This window comes from Prenolepis imparis, unplaced genomic scaffold (assembly GCF_030444845.1).
Source record: "Prenolepis imparis isolate NDT839.2.m4 unplaced genomic scaffold, iyPreImpa1.0 SCAF_14, whole genome shotgun sequence".
Lineage (NCBI taxonomy): Eukaryota > Metazoa > Arthropoda > Insecta > Hymenoptera > Formicidae > Prenolepis > Prenolepis imparis.
This window is the reverse complement of record NW_028141172.1, coordinates 5,571,153-5,595,654: the sequence shown is the minus strand read 5'-3', so window position 1 is coordinate 5,595,654 and position 24,502 is coordinate 5,571,153. Positions and strand designations below refer to the sequence as shown.

Genomic DNA, 24,502 nt, shown 5'->3' with positions numbered 1-24,502 from the left:
GTTATTTAACTACACATTTTATTATATTTCAACATCGTTCAATTAATCTCGTTATTATTCATATAATTCTGAAATATATGATCTTATTCGTAAAACGTACTCTTTTTTTGTTTCCAGCTCTCTAATCTCTATTTTTATATATATATCTTTTTTTTTGTTAGAATAATTTGTGAGAGATACGTAACTCGTTTTCCCTCTCTCTCTCTCTCTCTCTCTCTCTCTCTTTCTCCTTCTTCTAATCTCTAAAATAATTATCGCTATGTGTGAACGCGCGCGTTAGCGAGAATCTTCAGGTAATAATAGCATTTAAAAGGTAGACTTCGTACTCTTCACACCTGAATCCCGCCAGACAATTCCGGGATTTACTTTCCGTCCTGGTAAGACGTGCTTAAAGCTATATCTAAGTCTACACTTTGTGTGTATGTGTGTATGTATATGTATAATACTTAATGGGTGCTTTTCAGCAACGTTTATACAGCTAAAATGCTGTTGATTTGTGTCACTCCAATTCTGGATACCAACATTTTTATATTTGGTATCATTCTTATTTTCTGTGAAGTGGTAATTCCAATAGTAAAGGAGGTAAACTTAAAAAGAAACTTAAAAAAGCTTACAACTTTGAAGAAGCTATGTAAAGTCACTACCCTGCGCTCTAGCAGTGAAGTAAATTGAGTAGCTACAAGTTAATACTATGTGTCACTGACTGGGTTTCGTTGCTGGAAAGCACCAAATATAATTATGTATATATATAATATAGGGAACTATCACAAATAAATACGTCACTATAATATCTCGCCAACAGAAGACATTCGGTGGTGGATAGTAGGGGTTTGTTTTCTATTGCTGCACTGGTGAACTGGTGCACACTGGTGCAATAAGTTAAAAGGTCTGTTCTTTTCAGCTGAACTGGCTACACTAGTTCAGACAGAGTTTATCTTTCTTACTGCACATTGAAGGGGAAAGGAAGAAAAGAGATAAACTCTGAACTAGCCAGTTCTGCAGCCAGTTCAGCTGAAAAGAGCAGACTTAAAATGAGACAAGAGGTCTGTTCTTTTCAGCTTTTCAGCAGCCAGTTCAGTTGAAAAGAACAGATCTTTAGTTTCACTCCAATTTACTGCACTAGTTCATCAGTGCAGCAACAAAGAACAAACCCTTGATCTCAGGTAGCAAATGAACGTCATTGTGAACGTCAAACGACGTGCGTTTGCTACCTGCGACTTTGTTATTTCGGCATCTCGAATCGATGCGAGAACGAGCGAGGTCTCTTCATCTTCGGGAACGAATAGGCGAAAAAAGAGAACACGCGTGACGCGGGAATTTCGAGAATTCGCCACCGCCACGCAATTATATGTATATATACATGTATATGGCACCACGGGAGAGATCTATTTTTCATTTTCTTCTTCTCTTTTTTTTTTATCGAATAGAGTTAGTCAGTTGGACGGTGAAGCACAGAATGTAGCGTCGCTAGACAGTCGTTTCCCGGTCCACGTGAATGTACTCCACGAAACCGGGTGACTGATGTCAGGACGCCGCCCCGAGGAGCGTCTCCTCCGTAGGTGCTCGTCGCGGCTTCTTGCTCTTCTTCGTTCCCTTGTAGTGAAGTCTCTTTGTGCGAGCTTTGGATCTGGAAGAAGAAGGTTGCATTTATATATTTCACCATATATTAATTAACAATGACAATTTATTTTTAGCTCGAGAGAGCTTGTACCTGCTAATAAGAATAGTGAATAGGCACGCGAAGGCAGTGACAATTCCAGCGACACCGGCCATGACAAGCCACACGGTGGACGGCAGCAGCCCCAGGAGTCGGGCGCCGTTGCCGCAGTTGGCCTCGTCGTGACCGGATGGGCAGTGTTCGTGTCCGTCGCACCAGAGACTGGAGGCGATGCACGCGCCTAATTCAGGACACTTGTGCGGGCAGTCGCCGACGTGGGCTGGCATCCCGTTCGTCTCGTTCTCCGTCATTACGCCTCTCTCCGGAAGACGTAGCTGTCGACGCAGCGCCGCTCGGCTCTTGGAGATCTCCAGCCAGGACGCGGCCGCCTGACCGGATTCTCGCGCCACAAAATCCAGCAATAGGGCTGGTGGTCTCGGTGGACCTGGCCATTTGCCCTCCTCCGTCGCGCCCAACCACTCTTCCGAGAACACATGTACGGTGAATTCGCGGGCGCCCGGTTCCGCCGGGCACACGACCTTCAGCAGCTTTGGCGGCCAGCCGGAATAGAGGAGAATGCGATTAGTGGTCGGGCACTTGACCTGATCGCCGGTACCGGTTCCACCAGGTGTGTCCGGGCCTGTAATCGGTGGTTCTAACGGCAGAAACCAGCCCCAGGTCAGAACGAAGAGCGACCGGTTTTCGTGCGCCTCCACCAGCCACGGGAGACCCTCGCAGTAGATATCCGGTCTCGATAGAGGAGGCGACACGAATCTCAGCTCGCCACCCTCGCCGCGGATTCTCTGCTTGCGCGGGCACTCCGGCACGCGGATCAGCTCGAAGCTGGCGTAGAAGAAGAGCGTCTCGAAGTCTTCGTGAGGCGCCTGCTGATCTACCAGGAAGGTTATCTCTATCGCCCGGCCGGAGGAGATGTACGTGAGAGGCAAGTGCGACGTATTGTCGCACAGACACGCCCGGGGAACCCTCACGTCCCGCCACGGCGCCTCGTAGAGGACCAGACGCGCCTCCCTGGATCCAACTTCGTGAACGCAGCGCGGTCTACCGGTATGCGGATCCGAATCGCTCGTGCACATGGTGGATTCGCCCAGACTGACGTTGTGCAATGTCAGGCGGACCCGCTCGCCGCTGCCGGCCTCCACACGATACCTGTATAATTAGGATCAAGGTCAACCGTGTATCTTCATCGAAATCGATCTACAAAGGATCCCGCACCAAATACATAGGATTTTGGCTTTCGGTGGAATTGGCTGTTTTCTTTTCATATGTTGTAGCTTATGACTTGCTGAACAAAAGAAAGATGTAATAGCCTCAAAGATAAATATTGGATAATTACTGAGTTACCAGTCAAACAAATCGTACAGCCCTTTAGCGAATGTATTTGTACATCTCTCATGAGGAATACTCGAACTGAAAGACACTTTGCTAGAACTTTGAATTCTCAGTTTGTCTTCGTTTTTCGGTGACGACTGCTCAATTGTATAAACTCGGTCCTTACCTGCAATCTAACTTGCTGGAACCACCGCGGCCAAATAGACGAACATCACGGGGCGACATCACTTCACCTGCGCGCGCTTTGCGCCATACTCGACTACAGATACCATCGTCCCAGGGTTCGCCTGGCTGAAGGGTGGAGACAAACTCGTAGCGCGCCTGGAATGAAGGAATGCAGGGAATTAGAGCGAGCGGCGCAAGTTTGGACAGATAGGGACTGATGCGCCAAACTTGTATCGCTTACTCTAATAATGCTAAATAGATAATTGTGTGTTTGTTATTACAAAAGGAAAGAGAGAGAGGGAGAGATGAGAGTGTTATGTACGAGGGTTCTTGAGGCTGGATGAATTAATCAATGGCAATATTGTTTAGTAAGTATGGCGAGAGATCGGGTAAATCAATGACAGAATTGTTATGAAACTCTAATCCACACTAATGTGTATTTATACACAGCTAACGGAGCGTGAATCGCGTTGCTCAAAGTTTATTATTGTGTTATCAACAATTATCTAAAGCGATGCATGTAATGGCTAGGGAAGATGGTGATGCTTGCCAGAGAGATGCGGTATAATTTTATAGCATCAAGCTGAACTAATATTGAGGTCAAGAGCCAATTGAAGAAGAAACATCTTCCTCTTCAAAGATAATTAAATAATTATTCGATTGAAAGAAACAAATATTGCACAAAAAGCAGTATATACAAAATTTTTTTTAATTAATCATATGATTAACTCCTTTAATTAATTATAATCTCTGCATAAATTAAATGTTTCAATAAAAATCATTCCGTAAAAGCAAGAAAAAGAAAGAAATAAAATTTTTATAAAGAAAATTGCGCTGATTATAATATTGATCTTTTTCAACGTGAATTAATTAAACTATGAGAGTAATTATTTATTTATATAATATAATATATATGACATTATATTATTTATAAAGCAGTCTGCTAAGTGGCGTCTTTTTGAGTGCAAGCGTTTTTTCATTTACACCGTGTTTTTGTGATTCTGCGTTCGTTGAAATGGCTGATGCTAAAGAGCAAAGAATTTGCATCAGGTTTTGCTTCAAGCTTAATAAAACTGCGACGGAAACCCATTGAATGCTAAAAGAGGATTTTGATCAAGCCGAGCTTTAAGCCGAGCAAGAACATTTGAATGGTATAAGCGTTTTAAATAGGATCTGTCAAAGACGAACGTTTAGATCGACTCTGGAAACGATCGCGAAAGCGCGGGAATCCTTGAAGACAGAAGGAGAACCATCCGCAATGCTGGTGAATTCATTGGCCTGTCGTACAACTTATATTGGCGGATGAATTGAACATGAGACGAATTGCAGGAAAGTTCGTCTTTTGAACGACCAGCAAGACCAACAAGAAGGTTTAAGGAACTTCAAGAAAAAGTTAGAAATGACCCTAACTTTCTCTTCAAAGTCATAAGAGGGTGAATCATGGATATATGATCCCAAAATTGAATAGCAATCTTTGCAGTGAAAGAGATTAATTTCTCCTTTCTCTACCCGATCTCATATCCCCTACGACTTTTACCTTTTCCCTAAGATATTCAAATAACAGAATCTCAATAGATGCCAAACATGTCAACTCCAGCAGACTTCGAAAGCTGTTTCTAATTATGAGAAAATCGCTAGAATCGGTGTATACAAGCCCAATATGAAAGCGATAGTGGAAATTAGGACTTGTTAGGGTAAGAAACTTTTTATAAGCAAATTCTTGAAACTTTGGATAGCATCTTGTACATAAATATACTTACGTGGAAGTTGATCGGATGAAGGGCTGTACCCAGAACAGTCTCCATACGTAGAGTGAGACTCGGGGCGGCAGTCAAGTAGCTTTCCTCTTCGGTGCAAGGTCTCGTGCTCCTGGTGATGTTTCGCAACGCCGCGTGGGCGCAGAGTTTAGGCGTGTCGTCGCACAGCGTGGCCATCGGCTGACCCGTGTTCGGCGCCCCGTCCCAGAAGATGAGCTTGACGGCGCACAATAGCGACAACGGTGTGCTGTCCATCGCCGACTGGCCGTTGCTAGCGTTGTTCTCGCCGTTGCCGGTCAGGTCGCGTTGCGAGTACGACGAGAAATATATCCACACTCGATCGCCGACCGCTCCCTTGATGTTCCACGTGCAGCTGGAACCGGGTGGTAGCGCGTGCAACGGGGCCCTGATAACGCCGCTCCTCTTGGCACCGACTCCGGTACCGTTGATGAAGAAGTGGCAGCCCTGGGCACCCTTGGCGTAGTCCAGACCGTCCGAGTCGACGTAGACGACTCGTAGCTCGAGCTCGAGTCGCAGAGACGCCGCGCCTAAGGGTACCGCGACTGGCGAGCTGCGAAACTCCACTTGCATGGCTGGTCCGCGCGCGGTTATCGTCGGCAAGGGTCCGCCGCAGTACACCAGGAGCACCGGATCCTCGGTGCGCGCACCGTCGCGGAAGATCAACCGGTCCCTCTCCGGCGGACAGTCCTGCCAGACGCTGAGACTGGCGTTGACGGCGGTGTTTAGGCTAACCGGGCCGGTCGGCGTATTCTTGACGGATATCATCGCGTGCTTGCACGTGGGCACTTCCTTCTGACGCACGGTGATGAGGCAGCTTGCGTTGCGCGGATACTCGCCGGGATAGTTCGGACTCTGCAGACGACACTGCTTCAAGTGGCACTCGTAAAAGTTGCGGGAGCAATAGGTCCCCGGCACCGGGGAACCCCGCTCGACCGGCAGCTCCGGCTTGCCCAATCGGGCGACCGCCTCGTTGCGCGAGACGAAGCGGAAACGCAGACGGAACTCGAACGGCACCGTCGACGGCGCGTGAAACAGCCGTATAGAGGCAGTGACTGTACTGGTCTCGCTGTAAAAATAATAATAAGTTTTATGAATAAGCAGATTCTAGATCCCTCAAGAGATCTGGAAAATTTTGAGAGAAAGAACCAGCAAGGTAGCTTATATCGTGATGAGAAGGAAAAAGGCCTTGAAGAGGCCCAAGAAGAAGATAAAGAATGAATTTTTCCGCGTCAATTTATTGAAAGAATATCATCCCATGAAAAAGAGCTAAAAAGAGAGAGAAACAGGCAGACGAACCTGTAGTAGGTCGCGCGACCCTCGCCGACGCCGCACCAGGAGCCCCCGGTGAAGTGTCTACCTAGCTCAGCCAGCTGGAGCGAGCCTTCGGGACAGCTGGTGAAGTAGTTGTTAGCGTTCGGGTCGACGCGACCGACACTGAACGCATCCCAGAGAAGCTGGACCAGCTCACCGTAGCCCTGTCCGGCTGCGGTGAAGGTCAGGTGGCATAGAAAGGGCAGACGTTCCTCGGCGGGTCTTGGCAGGTCCAGCTTGTAGGTGCGTCCCTCGCGACCATGATAAGTGCGATTGCACGGGGTGCACATCGCCGGCTCGTCGCTGCCGTCGCCGCAGTCATCCTCGCCGTTGCAGTAAGCGTCGATCGGCACGCATCGGCCGTCTCGGCACGTCAACTCGGCCAACCCGCAAGTGCCGCTTCCGCTGCTGACACCGACACCACCCCCTCCCCCTCCAATTCCGCTACTTCCCCCTGTGCCACCCCCGACGCCAATGCCGTTCGACGCGTCAGCGATCAGCAGCAGCAACAGCAGCGAGAGGATGTACCGATGCACCGATCGACACTGTTGTCTAGCGTTGTTCCCGGATCCTCCTCCGGTATCAGCTATCTCCTGCTCATACATTGCATGCTCCTTAAAGAGGTTTCATTTGGAATTCTAATCATCTAATCTGAACAATCATTTTTTTGTACAGCAATGTAAGTTACATGATGATGGTTGGCAAGAATCGTCAGTTCTACTATGCTACGGAGGACTCTGGGGGTTGATCGCGTTAACGTCAGTCCGTAGAGGTCTTAAGCGGTCGGGATTTAAATCGATCGGCCCCGCGGCGCGATGATGTACATATGTGCATCGAGACGCGGCGTCGTAAACACCTGTTTCGCTCCAAAACACCCGCGAGACAGGATTACGGGAGACCGATTTAAATCCACACCCGGCATAATCGGATCATCAAAGGTGACATAGGTGATTTGGTTTACCATAATAATTCGCCAACGAAAGGAGCATATCACAGTGACAATTCCGACGGGGCGATCCGGACTTGGTTGACTCGGAACGTCGGCATGTCGGCTCGACGACGACGACGATGATGGATGATGATGATGATGAAGACGAAGATGATGCTAAAATCGCGGATCGCGAACGGCAGTGGTCGTCGGCACTTCCGACATTCTCGACATTCTCGACATTCTCGACAGGCTCGATCGTAAGGACGACGACGACGACGACGATGACGATGACGAGGACGACGACGACGATAATAAGGACGACCTAGTCTCCCGCAAGGGAAAGAGAGCGACGACGGGAACCCCGCCTAAGCGCCACCGTCTCCGCCACCGTCGCCGCTGCACTCACGAGGAGCGCCGCCAGCCGTTGTGCACGTCCCGGAGGTCGATGCGCAACTGCACACAACCGCGTATCTTCCCCGGAGGAGCGCCGCCGCTGCAGGCGACGTGTGTCGCCGCGGCAGGGGTGAAGAGAGAGAGAGAGAGAGAAAGCGACCGAGAGGGAGAGAGAGAGACAGGGAGTGAGAAACTGGGGGTTGAGCTCGCGAAGAGAGCTATGCCTTGCCTGCCTGGCTGCTAGGCGCCTCAATGCATCGATCGGCTTTTGCTCCTCTCTCTCTCTCTCTCGTCCCCTCTCTATCTCCATCTCTGTTCACGAAGCTCGTCAACGACAGCCGAAATGCGAGGGGAGCCTCCGGGGAACTCTCTATGCGCGAGACCTCTTTGCGGAGATCCGTCACTCCTGATCTTGCTGATCATATATTGATGCGATCCGTAGAACGTCACCTGGGGAAAGTAAAACAGAATTTCTCAATGTATTTCTTTGGATGAATAACGGCTCTTCGCTCGGATTTAGCTTATCGGACGTTTTGCACTCTAGTAATCGCTCTCCGGGGGTCGATTAAGCAATCGCATTGACCGTACGTTCCTTGAGAAAACATACCGTCGGGATGATCGAATCCTATACATGATATAACGGATGACTATGTAGTCGCGCGCGTAACGTTTGTTATCAAGACGCGGTTCGATTGTTCGGGATGGTTGACCGATTTCCGATGAGTGGAAATGAGAGAGAAGCCGCTAGTGTTTGCCTTCTTCAGCATCGCGTGATAGCGAGTAGGTAGGCTGACAGGTGTGGGCGAGCTTCAACCTTCTTCTCACTCCCCTGTCTGCGAGCTCGTCAACCGTCGAGACTTTTGATGTCGATATATGTATACAGGACGTTCCATCTGACTCTCAACACCATTTCAAGTATTTTCCTTCCTAGAAATTGTCTAATTTGACGAAACAATCATCAAAATTTTACCATTTTCTTCATCCATTTGTATTCTTTCTCAATGAAGACATAAAGACGCGGATTTTTTCTTCAATGAAGACATGAAGACGCGTGTTATTATCTTCTTCAATGAAGACAAAGATGTGTGTTGTTTTCTTCAATGAAGACATTAAGATGCGCGTTGTCTTCTTCAATAAAGACATGTGATATTAGATAATATTCTTCAATGAATAAGGCATTATATATTAAGACGTGTGTTGTCTTCTTCAATAAAGACATGAAGACATGTGTTATTGTCTTCTTCAATGAATAAGGTATTATACATATATTAAGACGGGCGTTGTCTTCTTCAATGAAGACATCAAGACTCGCATTATCTTCTTCAATAAAGACATTAAGATAACGCGTTGTCTTCTTCAATAAAGACACGAAGACATGTGTTATTGTCTTCTTCAATGAATAAGGCATTATATATTAAGACGTGTGTTGTCTTCTTCAATGAAGACATTAAGATAACGCGGTCTTCTTCAATAAAGACATGAAGACATGTGTTATTGTCTTCTTCAATGAATAAGGCATTATATATTAAGACGTGCGTTGTCTTCTTCAATGAAGATATCAAGACTCGCATTATCTTCTTCAATGAAGACACTAACAATAAGATACGCGTTGTCTTCTTCAATAAAGACATCGAAATTCGCGCGATTCTATCGAACTCCGCGTTGAAGAAAGATTTGTGCGGTATTCTTTGAAAAATTGCTTTCTACATGAAAAAGAAGGTCACTTTGATTTTTCTTCTTTGTACAATTTCGTTCGCTTCTTCAAGTTTCATCCGATAAAAACGCAGTTCGCGCGACACCTCGTATTATTCGCGTAATAACCTTGACCTAGGGGATGTAGAGTAATTTCTTACCCTTAGTAAATGAGGGAAAATTCAGTTGATCACGCAATATGTACCTATATATGCATTATGAAACGCTCTGTATGCCGTTCCCTACGGATTCCTCCCTTTCTCTATGCATCCACGACGCTAAGCATGTCGAGGACGTCGTCGTCGACGGTTTTGCCGTCCCTAATAATATACATGTAGCCATCAGCGCGTACACAACACATCCTCCATCCTCGTCGCACCAGCGACGACGGAGCTATCGAACGCGGGTGCACACCCTCTTTCATCCCTCTCCCTCCCTCTCTCTCTCTGGACAATGCATATATAAAGGGATCGGTGTAAAACTCTTATCGCGTTACCAGCATCATGGTACTCCAGCGAGCGGTCGCTGTTCCCCTTTCTTTCTGCTCGGTTATCGATCTCTCGCTGATCGTTATTCATTATCTCCGCTTATTATCTCTTAACAGTTCATCGTCCGCGCGAACGACGCTCCGTCAATTGAAGATCTAATCTCGTAACGCGGTTACGAGGTAAATCCGATAATATGGAACACGCGCGATAAATAATCGTGCATCTATATAATTTTAGACCAGCTATCGCGCATATCATTTTACAGATTTTTCTGGATGAAGGGAAAATAAACCGGGGTACGAAGTTCCCGACGATGCGATGTAAGAGTTTTTGAAGATCTCACATATATGTATGTATGTGTATATATATATATATATATATATATATATATATATATTTATATTTTTCCATAAAATATATTTTACGTATATATAGTTCATAATGTGTACTTTATCATACGTTAAATATAAACATCCTTTATTTTTTTATATATGTACATAATATTAGACGTAATATTTATATAAATTTATGGAAAAAAATTCTTTTTATATTTTTCAATATATTAAATTATCTATAATAATATTTATAACATTTTATACATACATACATACATACATATATATATATATATATATATATATATATATATATACATATATATATATATATATATACACATAAGTATATATAGTGTCCCATTTTAATTTAATCAAATTATGACTGTAACAAGATATTTCAAAATACAAAAGTTAAAAGATTTCAATAGAAAAGAGTTGATAATTTCAAATTTTAATTAAAGTTATTTTTCATTTAAAATTCAACTTAATCACTTTACATGAGATCACACTAATTTTTTTTTTTTTGTATAAATCGATTTCTCTCAATATTCGACATAAAAAGTTATAAAGATAAGAGATGGTCAAAAAGTGAATAGTTTACAAAATATTTTATACTTTAATGTGACATTATTTTATATAAATTATCAAATATCTCGTAAAATATTGATATTTTACTTTAATACTTTTATGCAACAATAATGAGATGAATCAAATGGCATAAAGAAAATGCATAATTGAAGTACGAATTATTTGACACAATAACGTTATTAATAAAATAATAAATCGTTTCGAAAATCAAATAAAATGCGTGCAGCATTCAATTCTTTTCAAATCAATCAATCAATTAATTATTATAACGTAGGATACATTCTATAATTTCGAGCTGCGAAGCTACAGAATGCTTCGAAGGTGTGTGTGCATGCATAATTATGTACTTATACGTAGATATCGTGATGCCACGAGGTGGGGGATGCAATTGAATGCATTCACGGGGTTGCATGCTCACCTAGTTATGCCATCGTGAGGATAGAGCCGTCCGTTCCGCTGTTCTAATTCAGTATATATTCTGGAATATCCTTTAAATAGAGATTTCCTGACGCTGACTATACCGATCTTATCACTTTAATAATGGAAAATGCGCTTCCCTGAAAACGAAAAAAATTATTATTTCCGTTCCACGCGGTATATAATGTTTAACAAAAATTAATTTCACCATATCGATGACGATTTCGATCTAATCATCATCAATATACGCAAAATCTCCTATATTTTATCTCACAAATTTAATTTAATGTTTACACAAACGTTAAAAATATATTTTTAATTAAATGCGCAAGATTTTGGAATTTAATAAGAAAAATTCTAGGAGATTCCAAGATAATTTTACATTTTCCCCGGTTTATATTACACTCTAGTTTCTACGGAATTAAATTATAGGGGGGGACTCGGTCCAAAAGAGAGAAAAGAAATACTTCTCCTTTAATAAATATATTGAAAGATATTCGTGTTGGATGTACACAAATCATTATTAGGGCGAGTGATGAATTGATATTAAACTCGATGAATGATTGAATACGCAAATTTGCAAAATAGCAACAAGCTGAAATTAATCGCCGTCATATAATACTATTTGAATAGCGATGCATTAGTTTATATATGTGGTTTGTAATAGTAGTAATAGTGAAATTACATCGCGCGTTATGTGTATGTATATCTACACCGATACAAATGAAATTAAATACTTCTTATTCTCGTAACAATCAAATATTTGTTATTTCCACACAAGGAATCAACTTGTATATTGTGATTTTCATAGCAATTCGCTATTTGTTACAGAAATACAAAACTTATACACATTTAGCGGGATTATTTTTAAGTCTCCCTAGGCTATTAAAATATCTTTACTCATTTTTTCATGCGGCAGTTTTTTGCCTTAAAGGAAATTGAATATACATTTCCTGAATGTTATGTATATATTAAAAAAAAGAATCAAGAATTTATATATAATAAAGTTATCACACATGTAGAAAATATGAAACTTTTATACAGATTATGTCATATATAATAGAACTTGGTTTTCACGATTACGATCGCGTCGAAAAATATGGGAGAGAACGCTAATTAAACGTTATGTGTAAAAAATATAGATTATAATAAACGTACAACAAATTTCCCAAGATCTACCGATTAATGACACGGTGCTGAAAAAAAAATTGAAAAACAACATATCGAAAGACACGATGTACTCGTGGAGGATCATCTTAGAATGCGTAACGCGTGCGAATGTCCTCCAGCTTCTTCGACACCTCGGACGGGGTTCTCTCGAGGTCGCCGGAGATGCTCTTCTGCTTGGCAGGTTCGATCGAATTGAACTGTTCGCAGAGATCGCCGTCGATGACGTTCTTCACCGGGTAATAATACGAGCGGAAGGACAGATGATCCCTGCCGCACAGGGGCGGATGCTCGGATCGCATGTGCATCTCTAGGTGCTGAAAGAAGTCGTGATCCTCGTGGCTGGTGAAGGGCACCAGGACGCCCACCGTTCCGCTGAGGGTCGTGTAGACCAGACTCTCGGAACCGCCTGGTATGAGGGTCGCCTTCTGCAGCGACATCACCGTCTCGCCCACGTGAAAGCAGGCTACCGTGTCTGCCTTCTGGCTGGCGCCGTTCAGCAAGCCTCGGTCCCACAGCGCCTTATTCCCCGTAGGGTCCTCGTCCACGTCGTCGTTGATGCCGGTCGCCAGTCGTATGACGGCTATGTTGCCGAACTTGTCGGCCGTAGCGACGGTGTCGTAGTCCAGCACGCACGTGGTCGTGATCCATCTGGGATGGGTGTCGTCCGCGAAGACGATCAACTGATTCTCCTGGCGTTTGTACCTCACCGCGTACACGGACTCCTGCACGTCGCTGACGTAGATCCGCTGACCGATAGCGTTGATCGAGACCACGGCGTTGGGTATGTGCTTGTTCTCGCACTTGCGCAGTAACTTCTTCTTACCCATGTCGTAAAGCCGCAGCATCCTACCCACGCCGACCAGTACTCGGCCTTGATACGGACAAATGGCCAGCGGCACCTCGTCCAAGGGAGATTTGTGGAGCAGCTCGATACTGGTACACTCCGTATTTACTCTGGAACAAGCGATCGTTTTTTCATTAATTCTCGTTCCGTGAAATATCGCGATCTTAGTCGAATGATATAGCTTCGAGTATCAGCACTGCAGGACTTATCATCAAGAATACAACAGATGTATTGTCGCTTTCATCACATTCGATCGTACAGTATAAATCAATAGTTTAGTATGAAAGATATCTTACTTGTATGTGTAAAGGAAACCGCCGTTGCTGACTCTGGGATTTAATTGAAACTCCTTTGCGACTCCGACGATAAGGAACAGCTGATCTCCTTGATTGGAGAACTTTACGAGACAGAGGCTACAAAAGAAAAGAGAAAATAAATGAAGAAAAAATATATAGCGATAAAGTACTATAGGGTTTATATTCAAATTTTGTAAAAAAATTCCCTGAGAATTCCCTTGACCTTCTCGGTATTTTCGTTTAAAATTTCAGGTAAAATAAAAAAAATTGTGTAGATGCAGCTTTTTAAGTTCATTTATTGTATACGCTTTTTAATGTTTTCTATTCATACAATTGGAAAGTTATCAAGAATGCAATTTTTCTAGCATTTAATATTGATTTATTAATTGTAAAATTAATTTGAACAATAACAAAGTGCGATATATCATATCTAAACGCTAAAAATATATGCAAGAATATAATATAAAATAAAAATAGAAAACAAAAAATAATTTATTATAAACGTGTCAAGGAATATTAATTTACTTAAATTTTTTATTTATTAAAGTATTATGTATTTGTTTATTAAATTATTTATTTAATTAAATTTTTATTAAATAAATAAGTACTAATTTTTTTTAAATATTACCTGTTAAAAAATTGAACAATTTTTTATGAAACTTACATAAATTCTTGATACTGAAATAGATCGTATAAAATTTTAACAAAAACTTAAATATTGCAAAGATTTGTTAGACATAGTAGTAAAACAAAATACCCTGAGAATACCAGGTTTTCAAGGTTTTTCCCGGGTGTATACACCTAAACTAGATTATTCTTTCAGCGACTTACCACAACGCAGCTAGATTTTGCTCGAAGCGATGCACCTCGAACGTTTGACCGGTAGTAGGTGCCATGATTCTCAGCAGCGAGGCCCAAAGGCCTGGTCCAGCTCGCGGGGCGCCGAAAACCGTCTCGTTCGGTTCCTCCGACAGGAACGCCTCTGCCAATTCTCGGGCAACGGCGGCCTCCTCGGCACCGGCCGCCTCCTGCATCTCCTCCGCCATCTGCAGTCTCCTCTGTTGCTTCGTCTCTTCCGTGTAAGCGTTGTGCTCGGTCTCGATGACCACCAGATGCGCGGAGTCTGCGTGGATCGCGAACTTTCGCGGCGTATACTCCAACGGGAAGCTCACTTGATTGAACACGGCGCCCAGCTTCTCGAGCGCCAGGATCCTCAACGTGTTCGTCGATATGGCGACGATACCTTCCGGACACTGCTCGGAACTGAAGCCCGAGGCGAATTCCAAACTCTCGTATGATAGGGGCGTGAGATGAAAGCGATTCTGATGATAGTAACTTAGCCACGAGCGACTGCTCATCGCCAGGACGGCCTGATTGCCCTGCATACGTATTCTGAAGAGCTTGACGGGACGAGAACCTAGGTATCGCGTTCTCGTGTCCGCGAGATCGCCGGAAATCGGGTCCAACACTGTTCTAAGCAATACGCCATTCTGCAAACCTGAAAAGATATAATAATATAATACACAAATTTTTATCTTGGATAAGATGAAGATGATTTTATTTTAAATATATCTAGATATCTAGATATTTAGACCTAACTTCCGATAATTTCAGATAATATATATAATTTTTAAAACTTATGTAAACACAGTTATAAACAAAAAATGTTAATTATAAAAGGGATATAAAAATATATTCATATTTTTATTTGTAAGTTTTTATCGCTTATTACTTAAGTATTTTTATGTGCTATGACTGTAAACCAAATTATCTCTGAACATTATTCTAGATAATTTAGTAAAGTTAACATTTTTTTTTCATTTAAGATGTAGATATAAATAATACATATATTTGCATTATCTATATAAAGATAACATGAAAAATTTCATCTAGATAATGTCAAAATTTTATCTAGATAATCATCTATATAATTTTTTAGATAACAGTAAACACTAATGACACAGTTGTGTAATTTCTAGAGAATGTAACGTGTATTAAAAAAATATCTTTTACAATCTCTTGACAATTTGATTGATTTTCATATAAATATACGTAACTCACCTATGTTTAAATACAAACTGGATTGTTGCGGCGCCGAATCCTCGGAATTGTCGGCTTCCTTAGCACCCATCTCCACGATACATAGACTCTCCGCAGCTGCCGGTAACGCTTGCATACTCCTCGGTGCTAGACAGTCTGAGGGATCCAGAGATATTATCCTCACTGTATTGTCCTGCAGGCCGACGGCCAGGAACCACGAACGTTGCTCGCCCACGGCGACGTTTCCGAGGGCCATACACATCACTTCCGACGGCATCTTCTTTCTCTCCGTGTACTCGTTCAGTTGTCCGGTCTGAAAATGTGCGTGAAGTTCAACGTTGATTGATAGACGACAGTTTCGTCTAGTGTCTTATGTGTATGTTCACTCTCACATCAATCTCAGTTCATCGATAAGCGATAAACTTGGGATTACAAGATACAAAGATGTAACAAGTGATATTGCTCTTCGCATCTTTTACATCTCTGAAGAACAGACATCACTCAGAGAGAACAATAATGCGATATGTTGAGAGAACGATGGAATATATATTACATTGCGGAGATACATACAGGATCCATTTCGAAGTAAACGAGTTCCCCTCCGGTCAGAGCGATCACAACTTGACGTTGATTGACCGCGCACTTTACGATGGTCTTCTTGCCAGGCGCCTTCCATTCGTTCACACGCTTATCTGCTCGGATATGACGTATACCGTCAGGATATACCTGAAAACGGATCGAATCATGTTCAATTAACGTTTCAAATAAGAAAATCGTATATTTTTAATTATTATACAAATATATTAGTAATAATATACAGTTAAAATAAACAATATATTTAATAATATATTTATATAATATATATAAATAAAATAAAATAAAATATATTAATTGATATATTAAATAATATATAATATATAAACAATATAATATATTTAATAATATATTAATAAATAATTTTAAAAAATTAATAAATAAATAAAAAGATTATATAAATATATATAATAAATATATATTATTCTTATGTTAGAGTCTTATGCTATATTAAAATTTAAAGATTTATATATGCGATTGTCGGGCCTGTAAAACCAGGAAAGTTCGGACGAAAGTCGGAACATTCCAACGATGTGAGCCCAGAATTACTTTAGCACTCTTTTTGCGACCGGCACGTGGTCGACCAGGATCATGCCGGAGATACCAAGTGCATCGAAAGAGTAATTTCGCGATCCTACGAGCGAATCTAGACTTTAAGGTCCAGAGTCCTTTTTTTTTGTCAAAAAACATGCCATTATTTTTTGTTAGACATTTAATATTTAATATATCTTAAATATATATTATTAATATATATTAAATATATATTTATATAAATTTATATAAATATTAAATATATTAATATTTAATATTATAATATATGTTTATAGAAAATAATCGCGTGTATTTAACAAAATTACTTTCTTTTTATTAAGACAAGACTTCACTCGTAGAACCGCAGAATATAATATGTAATTCCAATGTGCAAAAAATACCTGCACCAATGCGTCCTCGCCCAATGCCGAGCAACTCAACGTCGGTGTCGTACCGAGAAAACCCGAATCCGTCACTTCCTCGACAGTCTCGCCGATACTGAGTACTAGGGTGGCGTTCACGAAGGACACTATGATGTATGCATCATATTCCTCTGCAATCAAAATTACAAGGCTCATCCTCGGTACGCAGGGAAATGCGCGAAAACGGAAACGTCGAGGATAAAAAAAATTAAATTGAATTGTATATTTAAATTTGTCCATTTGAAGAGATATTATATATAATGTATTTAAATATTTCGCCCTTTTTTCCCCCTCGAAACTGCGCACGATTTCGTGTCACGGAGGCACAAAAAGAGTTGATGAGCTTTCTCTCTCCTTTTTTTTTGTATCTTTGTCGAGTCGAGTCGCGAATCGACTCTTATTCGTGCCAATTTCGCGCAGAGATCCTTACCTTTCGGTCATTCAGACTTCTGTGGGTCAACCAATAGCGCGCTGGCATCCTGAAAGAGAGAACTGGTGTTTGATAAGAGTGTATCAAGCCACCAGGTTTATTAATATCGTTTTTACAAAATGCCGATGCCATTTTTTTTCTTTTCTTTAAAGCAAAACTACGATTTTTTTTTCTTTTTCAAGTCATATTAAAGTAGTAAATACAGTTCTCTTACCCCAAAGCTTTGCTCAAATTTACTATCATTGAGCACTTTCTCATCCACACATTCTTTCTTATAAAAGAAGAATAAGACGATAGAAAAATCTGCGAGATACATTTAACTTCTGACTGCAAAGACGGATATTTTTTTTTTTTTTTTATATCGCCTCGTAGAATTATATAGGAGCAGGATTTTCAAAGAAATGATAAAGACGAGACACGTGAATTATAACGATCGGCAGCTAAGGAAAAACGTGCCGATCGTCCGAGTAAGCAATTCAAGTGAAAACATGCAAACGATTGGGTAGAAATATATCTCTCGACTAACCATCGATTCTCCTTTTCACGGTCCATACAGCATTTGGATTACCAGGCAGCTCGCTCACGGCCATCTCGGAGACCTCGAGACCGTGACGTAACACGCGCAAGGTTGATCGCGGTCCTCGACCACAAGCAATGTACAACTGCGGCGTGTCCTCGTTCGCCAGATCTGCCACCTGTGACAGTTAAAGATATATATATATATATGATGAAAGATTTTCTTCTTTAAGGCGCCGCGGTCATGTTAGATTGTGACGTCAGAGGCGAGAAAGCACACGCTGAAAATTCTTAGATGCCATTTTTAAAGGAAAAGCTATTTCGATGAAACACTATTTCAGATGACCTTCAGACGACCCTTGACAGTCGATCAACAACCGTAAAATGATCATATCAGACTTAATCATGCGGAATGACTGCGCAAAGACCAGACGGACTGGGCCTCATATTAGTCATTTTACAGCTGTTGATTGATTATAAAGGGAAAAAAATAGTTTTCGAGGTATTTTAAGAGAGAAAGCCATCCAAAGTGGTTTCTTCGAAATATCTTTTTACTTCGAAATGGCATCTAAGAATGTTTAGCGTGCGTTTTCTCGCCTCTGACGTCACAATTCCAATATGGTCGGTGAAGAACCAGGAGCCTTAATCCTTCTTCAATGCATAGTTTTTCACCTTTCCATCAATGTGTAGGTACCCGTTCATCGACGAAAGGGTTGAACAGATTTATATGTAGACACACTAGCGGATCCTGACGTCGATAATGCGAGGATTGATTTTGCTTTATTATTTAAATAATTGTTCTCGAGCTTTTTTAGCCATTTCATATAAAACAGCTTTAATAAGCGTTCGCGAAACTGATTCTTTTTTATTTGAAAGAAAGGATTTTAACTCTAAACCTTCCCCTTCCCCCAGGATCGGTCAGTGTGTAGACATATAGCTCGTTCTTCCTGCAAAATGCCATATGAGGAAAGAGAAAATATGTCTCTCTAAGAGTTCACTTCGATTTGCAATAACAAACCAAAGGCGACAAAGAGAATTTCGCTCTCGCACATCTGAATTCCCACAGAAGAGAGACGCATAGATGACGTTCCTCTCCTACTTGAAGGTGCTGGGAAGCCAAGATTTGCATCTTGCAGAATAAATACGTCACCTGGCAAGCCATTATGGGCGAGAGACTGTCCATTTCGTCGACCAGCACGAGATTGCGAAGCGGTCGTGGTGCGAAGAAGAAGGTGTCGCCTTCCTCGAGCGGCATCGCCGAGCTGAATTCGGGCTCGTCGTCGTCGTCTCCGAGATGCGCTATCTGATACAGGTAGCTGAAAAACGACAACGTAATCGCGCTGTTCGCAAATCATTCCTTTATTTTAAAACGCGCGTGATGTGACGTGTGTCTGCGTGTGGTACTAACTGGTTGCCGAATTCCGAGGCGACAAATAGGAAACCCGTTTTCAGGACGCACATACTCGCCGCGACTGGGACGGTGTCGAAATACTTGAGCTTGATCTCGGTAACCATGTCCTCCTCGTCGGTCTCGAGTGTGATCTTAAAAATGTCTCCCTGCTCCGTCTGCGCCAGGAAGAAGAACATGCTCTTCGTCTTATGGGTGGCCGAGCACACGAATATCATCCCCCTCTCGGGATCGTCCAGGTCGTTACGACGTCGCGGGATCGGGCAACGAATGTCGTGCTGATCCCCGAGATTCTTGTAGGTCAGGTAGTTCTCGGAGCAGATCAGAACGCCGCTCGGACCGTCGTTGCCGCCTGGGACGGACACGAGGAAGTTGGCGTGCTCCTCTAGCGGTTCGCTGTACTTTCGCACCACGTGATTTAGACCGAGATCGAGCTCGTACAGGGTCAGAGTCTGTTGGGTCTTCACCGCCGCATCGCCCGTGGGATCGCTGTCGGCTTCCTGCCAAATTAATTTTTTTATTAGAATATTGAACGTCTATTGCAAACATGGTACTATGAATATGTCGTATAAGCGCCATCATAATAAAAAAATGTAATCAATGTTAATCAGATGAAACACGGTTGTGTAATCATGTGGCTACGATGGTGATCCTTTTGTTACGAGGATATATTCGTTGTTCGAAACTTGAAAGAACTTTTACCTCGTAATCGATCTCCAGACACGCAAATATGGGATTTTGAAAGCCAACGTCGACACCGACTGTGTGATACACCAGTGTGTTGCTCTTATGAGCCTCTAATGGAGAAGAGATCGTTAAACGAGCCTCGGCGTCTCTGTTTAGGATGTACACGAGCTTCTGTTTTTCAATAGCGCCTAAAATAATACCAGACAGATGTAATATCCAATTCGCATACATTGAAAAACAATTGTTATCGATCAATAGGTTGCCATCATAGAGAAAAGGTGTAATCAACGTTAATCAGATGAAACACAGAGGTAATCACGTGGTAGTCAATGTTAACTTATCGTTATCATTCAAAATTGCTACAAAAATATAATCAAGGAGACGCAAATATATGCAATACCTATCATAACCGCTCTGCCTCTGGGATCGATGGCCAGATACTGGCCCGGAACGATGCGTCTACATCCACTCTTGCCAAAAGTCTCCTGATGTACCTTGTCGAACATGTTCTTGGCGGGAATATACTCCAGAATTACTATGCGTCCGGAATCCGAGCCCACGATGATGTAATCCTTGGTAGCGCCGGTCAATCTGAACGTCGTCAGAGACCTGATGACGCCGAAGACCTCGATGGTCAGCAGGGTGTGAACCTTTCCTGTGTTGGGGTCCGGTCGCAGCAGCTCCAACGACTTACCGCGGGAGACCAGGATCTCCTGCATCTTGCTGCCGGAGAAATTTCCATGGACCGCGTGTGTGATGCCGGTGGCGCGTTGTAAAGTCAAATTGTACAGATACATCTTGACCAGCGCTTCTTCTTCTTCTTCTTCTTTTCTTCTTCTTCTTCGTTGATCGGTCGAAATTAACGGAGGCTTACGCTCTCGATAGGGATTCTCACCGAGCGTCCATACTGCAAGAAAACATTTACTTTTGTATACATGAAGAAATAATTGGACTAATCTTTTTCTTTTTTATTTCGATCCAGGCGAATTAAAATGGAAAAATAACGATAAGATTCGAAGGGGAGAAATGTCAGGGATGCTCTCTTACCTCGATTGTATCTTCAGCGCGATGACGCTCGACGATGCCTCCGGATTTTCTCGTTGTGGTCGGAGAATCGAGTAAACCTGCCGCTGCGACCGTTATGGGAGGATAGATCTCGCTAGCGTTCGCGAAGTTACGCTTTTCCGCCGGAAACGAAGTGCGTCTATTCTCGCGGAGAACGTCACATCCGTCGCGCGTCAAAATCCAGCTCGCCTATTGGCTGTTTGGTGCCATATTTGCGGCAACCTAAAGGCTTATCCACATGAAGATACAGGGTGGTATATCTGGGTCCCGATTCTTTTTCAATTTTTGCGCACGAAAATTGATTGTATATGTTTAAGAATTGAGACCTCATATGTATATTGTTCATAATTCCTAAAAAAAAATATAAATAAACAATTATATACAAACATGCAAAAATATATATATATGATGCATGGATATACTACAAGAGAATATTATATAATATTAATACTATAATATATATTTATATATTATATATTTATAATAAATATACTTAATAAATATATTTTAATAAAATATACAAAAAATAATTTGAGTAATATATAACGGCAAGAATGTTCAGTCTGTGTCACTATAGAAACTCAAGCTCCAATCTATTAAAAATGTTAAAGAAAAGAAAGAAAAAAAATATACATATGTTTTATTTCCAATTAAACATTTAAAAACTAGAAATGTCTAAGAGTAATTCCCCTTTTTCCTATTAACATCTAATACTAAAATCACAGGTACGATATTATATATATTGTATGTATATGCTGCAACAAATTTTGTAACATTCCGTTTGATAAAGTTATGCCAACAATCCAGTGTCGAAGTTTTGATATACCAATCGCTCGAAAATTTAAAATTGTTAAGAATTCTAGTGAGATATTATCTCGCAACGTTATAAAAATATATCTTAATTTAATTATGGTTAATAATTTCGATTAATCTACAGCGTCGCAATATATAAACACATATCAAAATTTCAACGCTTCATCACATTTTCGATTGTATTGCATCCTGTTCAAAAGTCCTTTTCGTTTTTGTCTCTAAAGACGCGTCTTTCCTAAACCTCCGCACGTCAAGGATGTTGTTTCTATAAATCTCTGGTATCAAACACTCGAGCGCAAAGTGAGTGATGGCTCCGGTGAATCCCCAGACACGATATTTGCCACCCAAATAATTCGGCAAGGTGATATTGACATGACGGAAGTACGTGAAATGACACAACTCGGGATCGCATAACTTTTGCAAGCTGATCACGAACGCCTCGTCCACTTCATCGTGGTTGATCTCCAATTCCTCCGGCACCACCTCGCCGATATAAGCCAGCACGGGCATCACGTTGACGTCCACCTTGCCGATAAGATTCCCCGTGGTCCACACGTCGATCTTCTCCTTGGGGATCTTCAGCTCCTCCCAGGTCTCTCGCAGAGCAGTTTCCTGCAGGTCTGCATCGCTCTTGTCACGCATACCACCTGGGAAAGATGCCTGAAAAAGATTTTCTTGAGAAATCAAACAAGTCTTGTATATTTCACGATATAAATATCTTTTCTTTATATAAAAAAGTTATAAAAAACACAACTAATATACAATATAAATATATTGTATATTCAAGTCTTGTATATTTTACGATATAAATATCTTTTCTTTATATAATTAAAAATTTATATTAAACTTTATATAATAAAAATATATTTATCTATAAATTTATAAATGAAAAAATATATAAATATATTTATATGTATAATATATGTATACATATTATTTACATTTTTTGTACTTATATAAATATTAAAAATAAATTATATATATTACCTGTCCTCCACTGGATCTCAGTTTTATGGATCGCAGTGTGTATAAGAGACCAAGTTCTCCTTTGTAGGAACATAATGGGATCAAAATGGCAGCTTCCGGAATATCCTTGTCTTTCAACTTGGGAAATTGTATAGATTTGAATTTTTTGCTGCAAGCCTTACGATTATTTTCTGATAATACCACCTCGGCCTTTAGAACAGAGTTGATCATGTTGATAGAATGCTTGGGCACTGTGGACTTAATGTGAGAATATTTAGAATTAATTCTAGATTAATGTATATTAATAAAATATAAATATACTATATATATAAATTAATTTTAATTTTAATTTCATAAACTCTTCAATGAATTTTCAAGTCTTATATGTTGACGAGGAAATAAATAGATTCTATTTAAAAAAGGTAAAAAAATGTAATTCATGTTATTAAAATTAAAATTGCAATTGCAAGAAAATCTACATTAATAAGACATTTTAAAAAAGAAAAAGTTATATATATATATAATATAATATTTAATTATAATATATAATATAATATTTAATTATAATATATAATATTTAATTTAATTATATAATATATAATATTTAATTTAATTATAATATATATTTAATTTAATTATAATACATAATAAATATACATAAATATACATTAATTATAATATATAATAAATATTATATAAATATATAATTTTAATACAATTTTATATACAATTTTTCTTTGCACAATTTTAATTCCTTTGTTTCTCGTGTTGCTTGATTTATAATTTTAAAAATAATAATAATTGATTAAAAAACAAATATATATAATATCAAACTAATATAGATATCTGAAAAGTATATATAATTATATGATTTCTTTGAAACATGATTTGCACAATTTTTTACTAGTTTTCTTATTAGCTACCAATACATGTATGTGTATTTTATTTCAATCTTTGCGAACAATTTCTAATTGAATGCTTGTAAAACATATGTGTACGTACAATTCAAACACATAACCTTAAATAAAAATTTTATATAGAATTTATATATACACTTTTTCTCTCTCTTTTTTTAATACACAGAGAATCCCACGTCAAGTAACTTTTATTTTTTTGGCGCCACTAATAGCGATCATAGTTGTAACTTTGGCCTACTTACGATAAATTGAATAAGATTGATTAGGTTAGAAATGCATCTGATGCAATTCGCGATAAGTGAAATAAAATATGACCTCTGTTTTTCGCAAAATAGTTGGATGAACGATTGTCAAAATTAACTTACATATGCACGTAGCAAAGGACGCATCGATAGCTTCATCAATCAATGGATTATAGTTACATAAAACGCTGAAATCATCGAATCACTCAATGATGATTGCTGCTTTGACGAACGAAAACGTCATCGATTGAGTTCGAGCATTTACTCATAGATGTCTCGTGTTGTAAAGTATTTCTTTAGTAACTGAAGCTATTACTCTCGCCAACAGTCATGTCACGTTTAAAACACCAGTTCTCGTCCGATCACTGAAGTTAAGCAACGTTGAGCATGGTCAGTACTTGGATGGGTGACCGCTTGGGAACACCATGTAACGTTGGTACAGTCTTCTTTTTT

The 24,502-nt window shown here is 40.6% G+C and overlaps 3 protein-coding genes and 1 non-coding gene across 5 annotated transcripts; 1 reads left to right on the top strand and 3 right to left on the bottom strand.

Moving 5' to 3' along the window:
* Window positions 1–203: 203 nt before the first annotated feature.
* LOC145945420 (uncharacterized) lies at window positions 204–10,190 on the bottom strand. Of its 2 annotated transcripts, XM_083054413.1 has the most exons (6): window positions 7,223–10,189; window positions 6,247–6,854; window positions 4,933–6,016; window positions 3,174–3,328; window positions 1,712–2,824; window positions 204–1,627 (listed from the first exon to the last, which is right to left on the bottom strand). In XM_083054413.1, exons 1-6 carry the CDS (start codon window positions 7,223–7,225, stop codon window positions 1,525–1,527), a joined length of 3,066 nt encoding a protein of 1,021 aa, XP_082910539.1. In that variant the 5' UTR covers window positions 7,226–10,189; the 3' UTR covers window positions 204–1,524. The 2 variants fall into 2 exon arrangements, with proteins under 2 accessions (XP_082910539.1, XP_082910538.1); XM_083054412.1 differs by having other exon boundaries at window positions 6,247–10,190.
* Window positions 10,191–11,572: 1,382 nt separating this feature from the next.
* On the bottom strand, window positions 11,573–21,242 carry Sf3b3 (splicing factor 3B subunit 3). Its single transcript, XM_083054411.1, has 12 exons — window positions 21,094–21,242; window positions 20,447–20,953; window positions 20,062–20,234; window positions 19,360–19,859; window positions 19,102–19,267; window positions 17,962–18,130; window positions 16,985–17,136; window positions 16,029–16,184; window positions 15,480–15,771; window positions 14,250–14,916; window positions 13,419–13,535; window positions 11,573–13,232 (listed from the first exon to the last, which is right to left on the bottom strand). Exons 2-12 carry the CDS (start codon window positions 20,841–20,843, stop codon window positions 12,365–12,367), a joined length of 3,657 nt encoding a protein of 1,218 aa, XP_082910537.1. The 5' UTR covers window positions 20,844–20,953; window positions 21,094–21,242; the 3' UTR covers window positions 11,573–12,364.
* Window positions 21,243–21,664: 422 nt separating this feature from the next.
* Window positions 21,665–24,307, bottom strand: LOC145945421 (mitochondrial coenzyme A diphosphatase NUDT8). Its single transcript, XM_083054414.1, has 3 exons — window positions 24,173–24,307; window positions 22,912–23,148; window positions 21,665–22,584 (listed from the first exon to the last, which is right to left on the bottom strand). The coding sequence occupies exons 1-3, from the start codon at window positions 24,206–24,208 to the stop codon at window positions 22,090–22,092; spliced, it is 768 nt and encodes a 255-aa protein (XP_082910540.1). The 5' UTR covers window positions 24,209–24,307; the 3' UTR covers window positions 21,665–22,089.
* A 62-nt stretch (window positions 24,308–24,369) lies between these two features.
* LOC145945736 (5S ribosomal RNA) lies at window positions 24,370–24,488 on the top strand. Its single transcript, XR_014426904.1, has one exon. It is a non-coding gene; the product is annotated as a 5S ribosomal RNA (ribosomal RNA).
* Window positions 24,489–24,502: the final 14 nt, after the last annotated feature.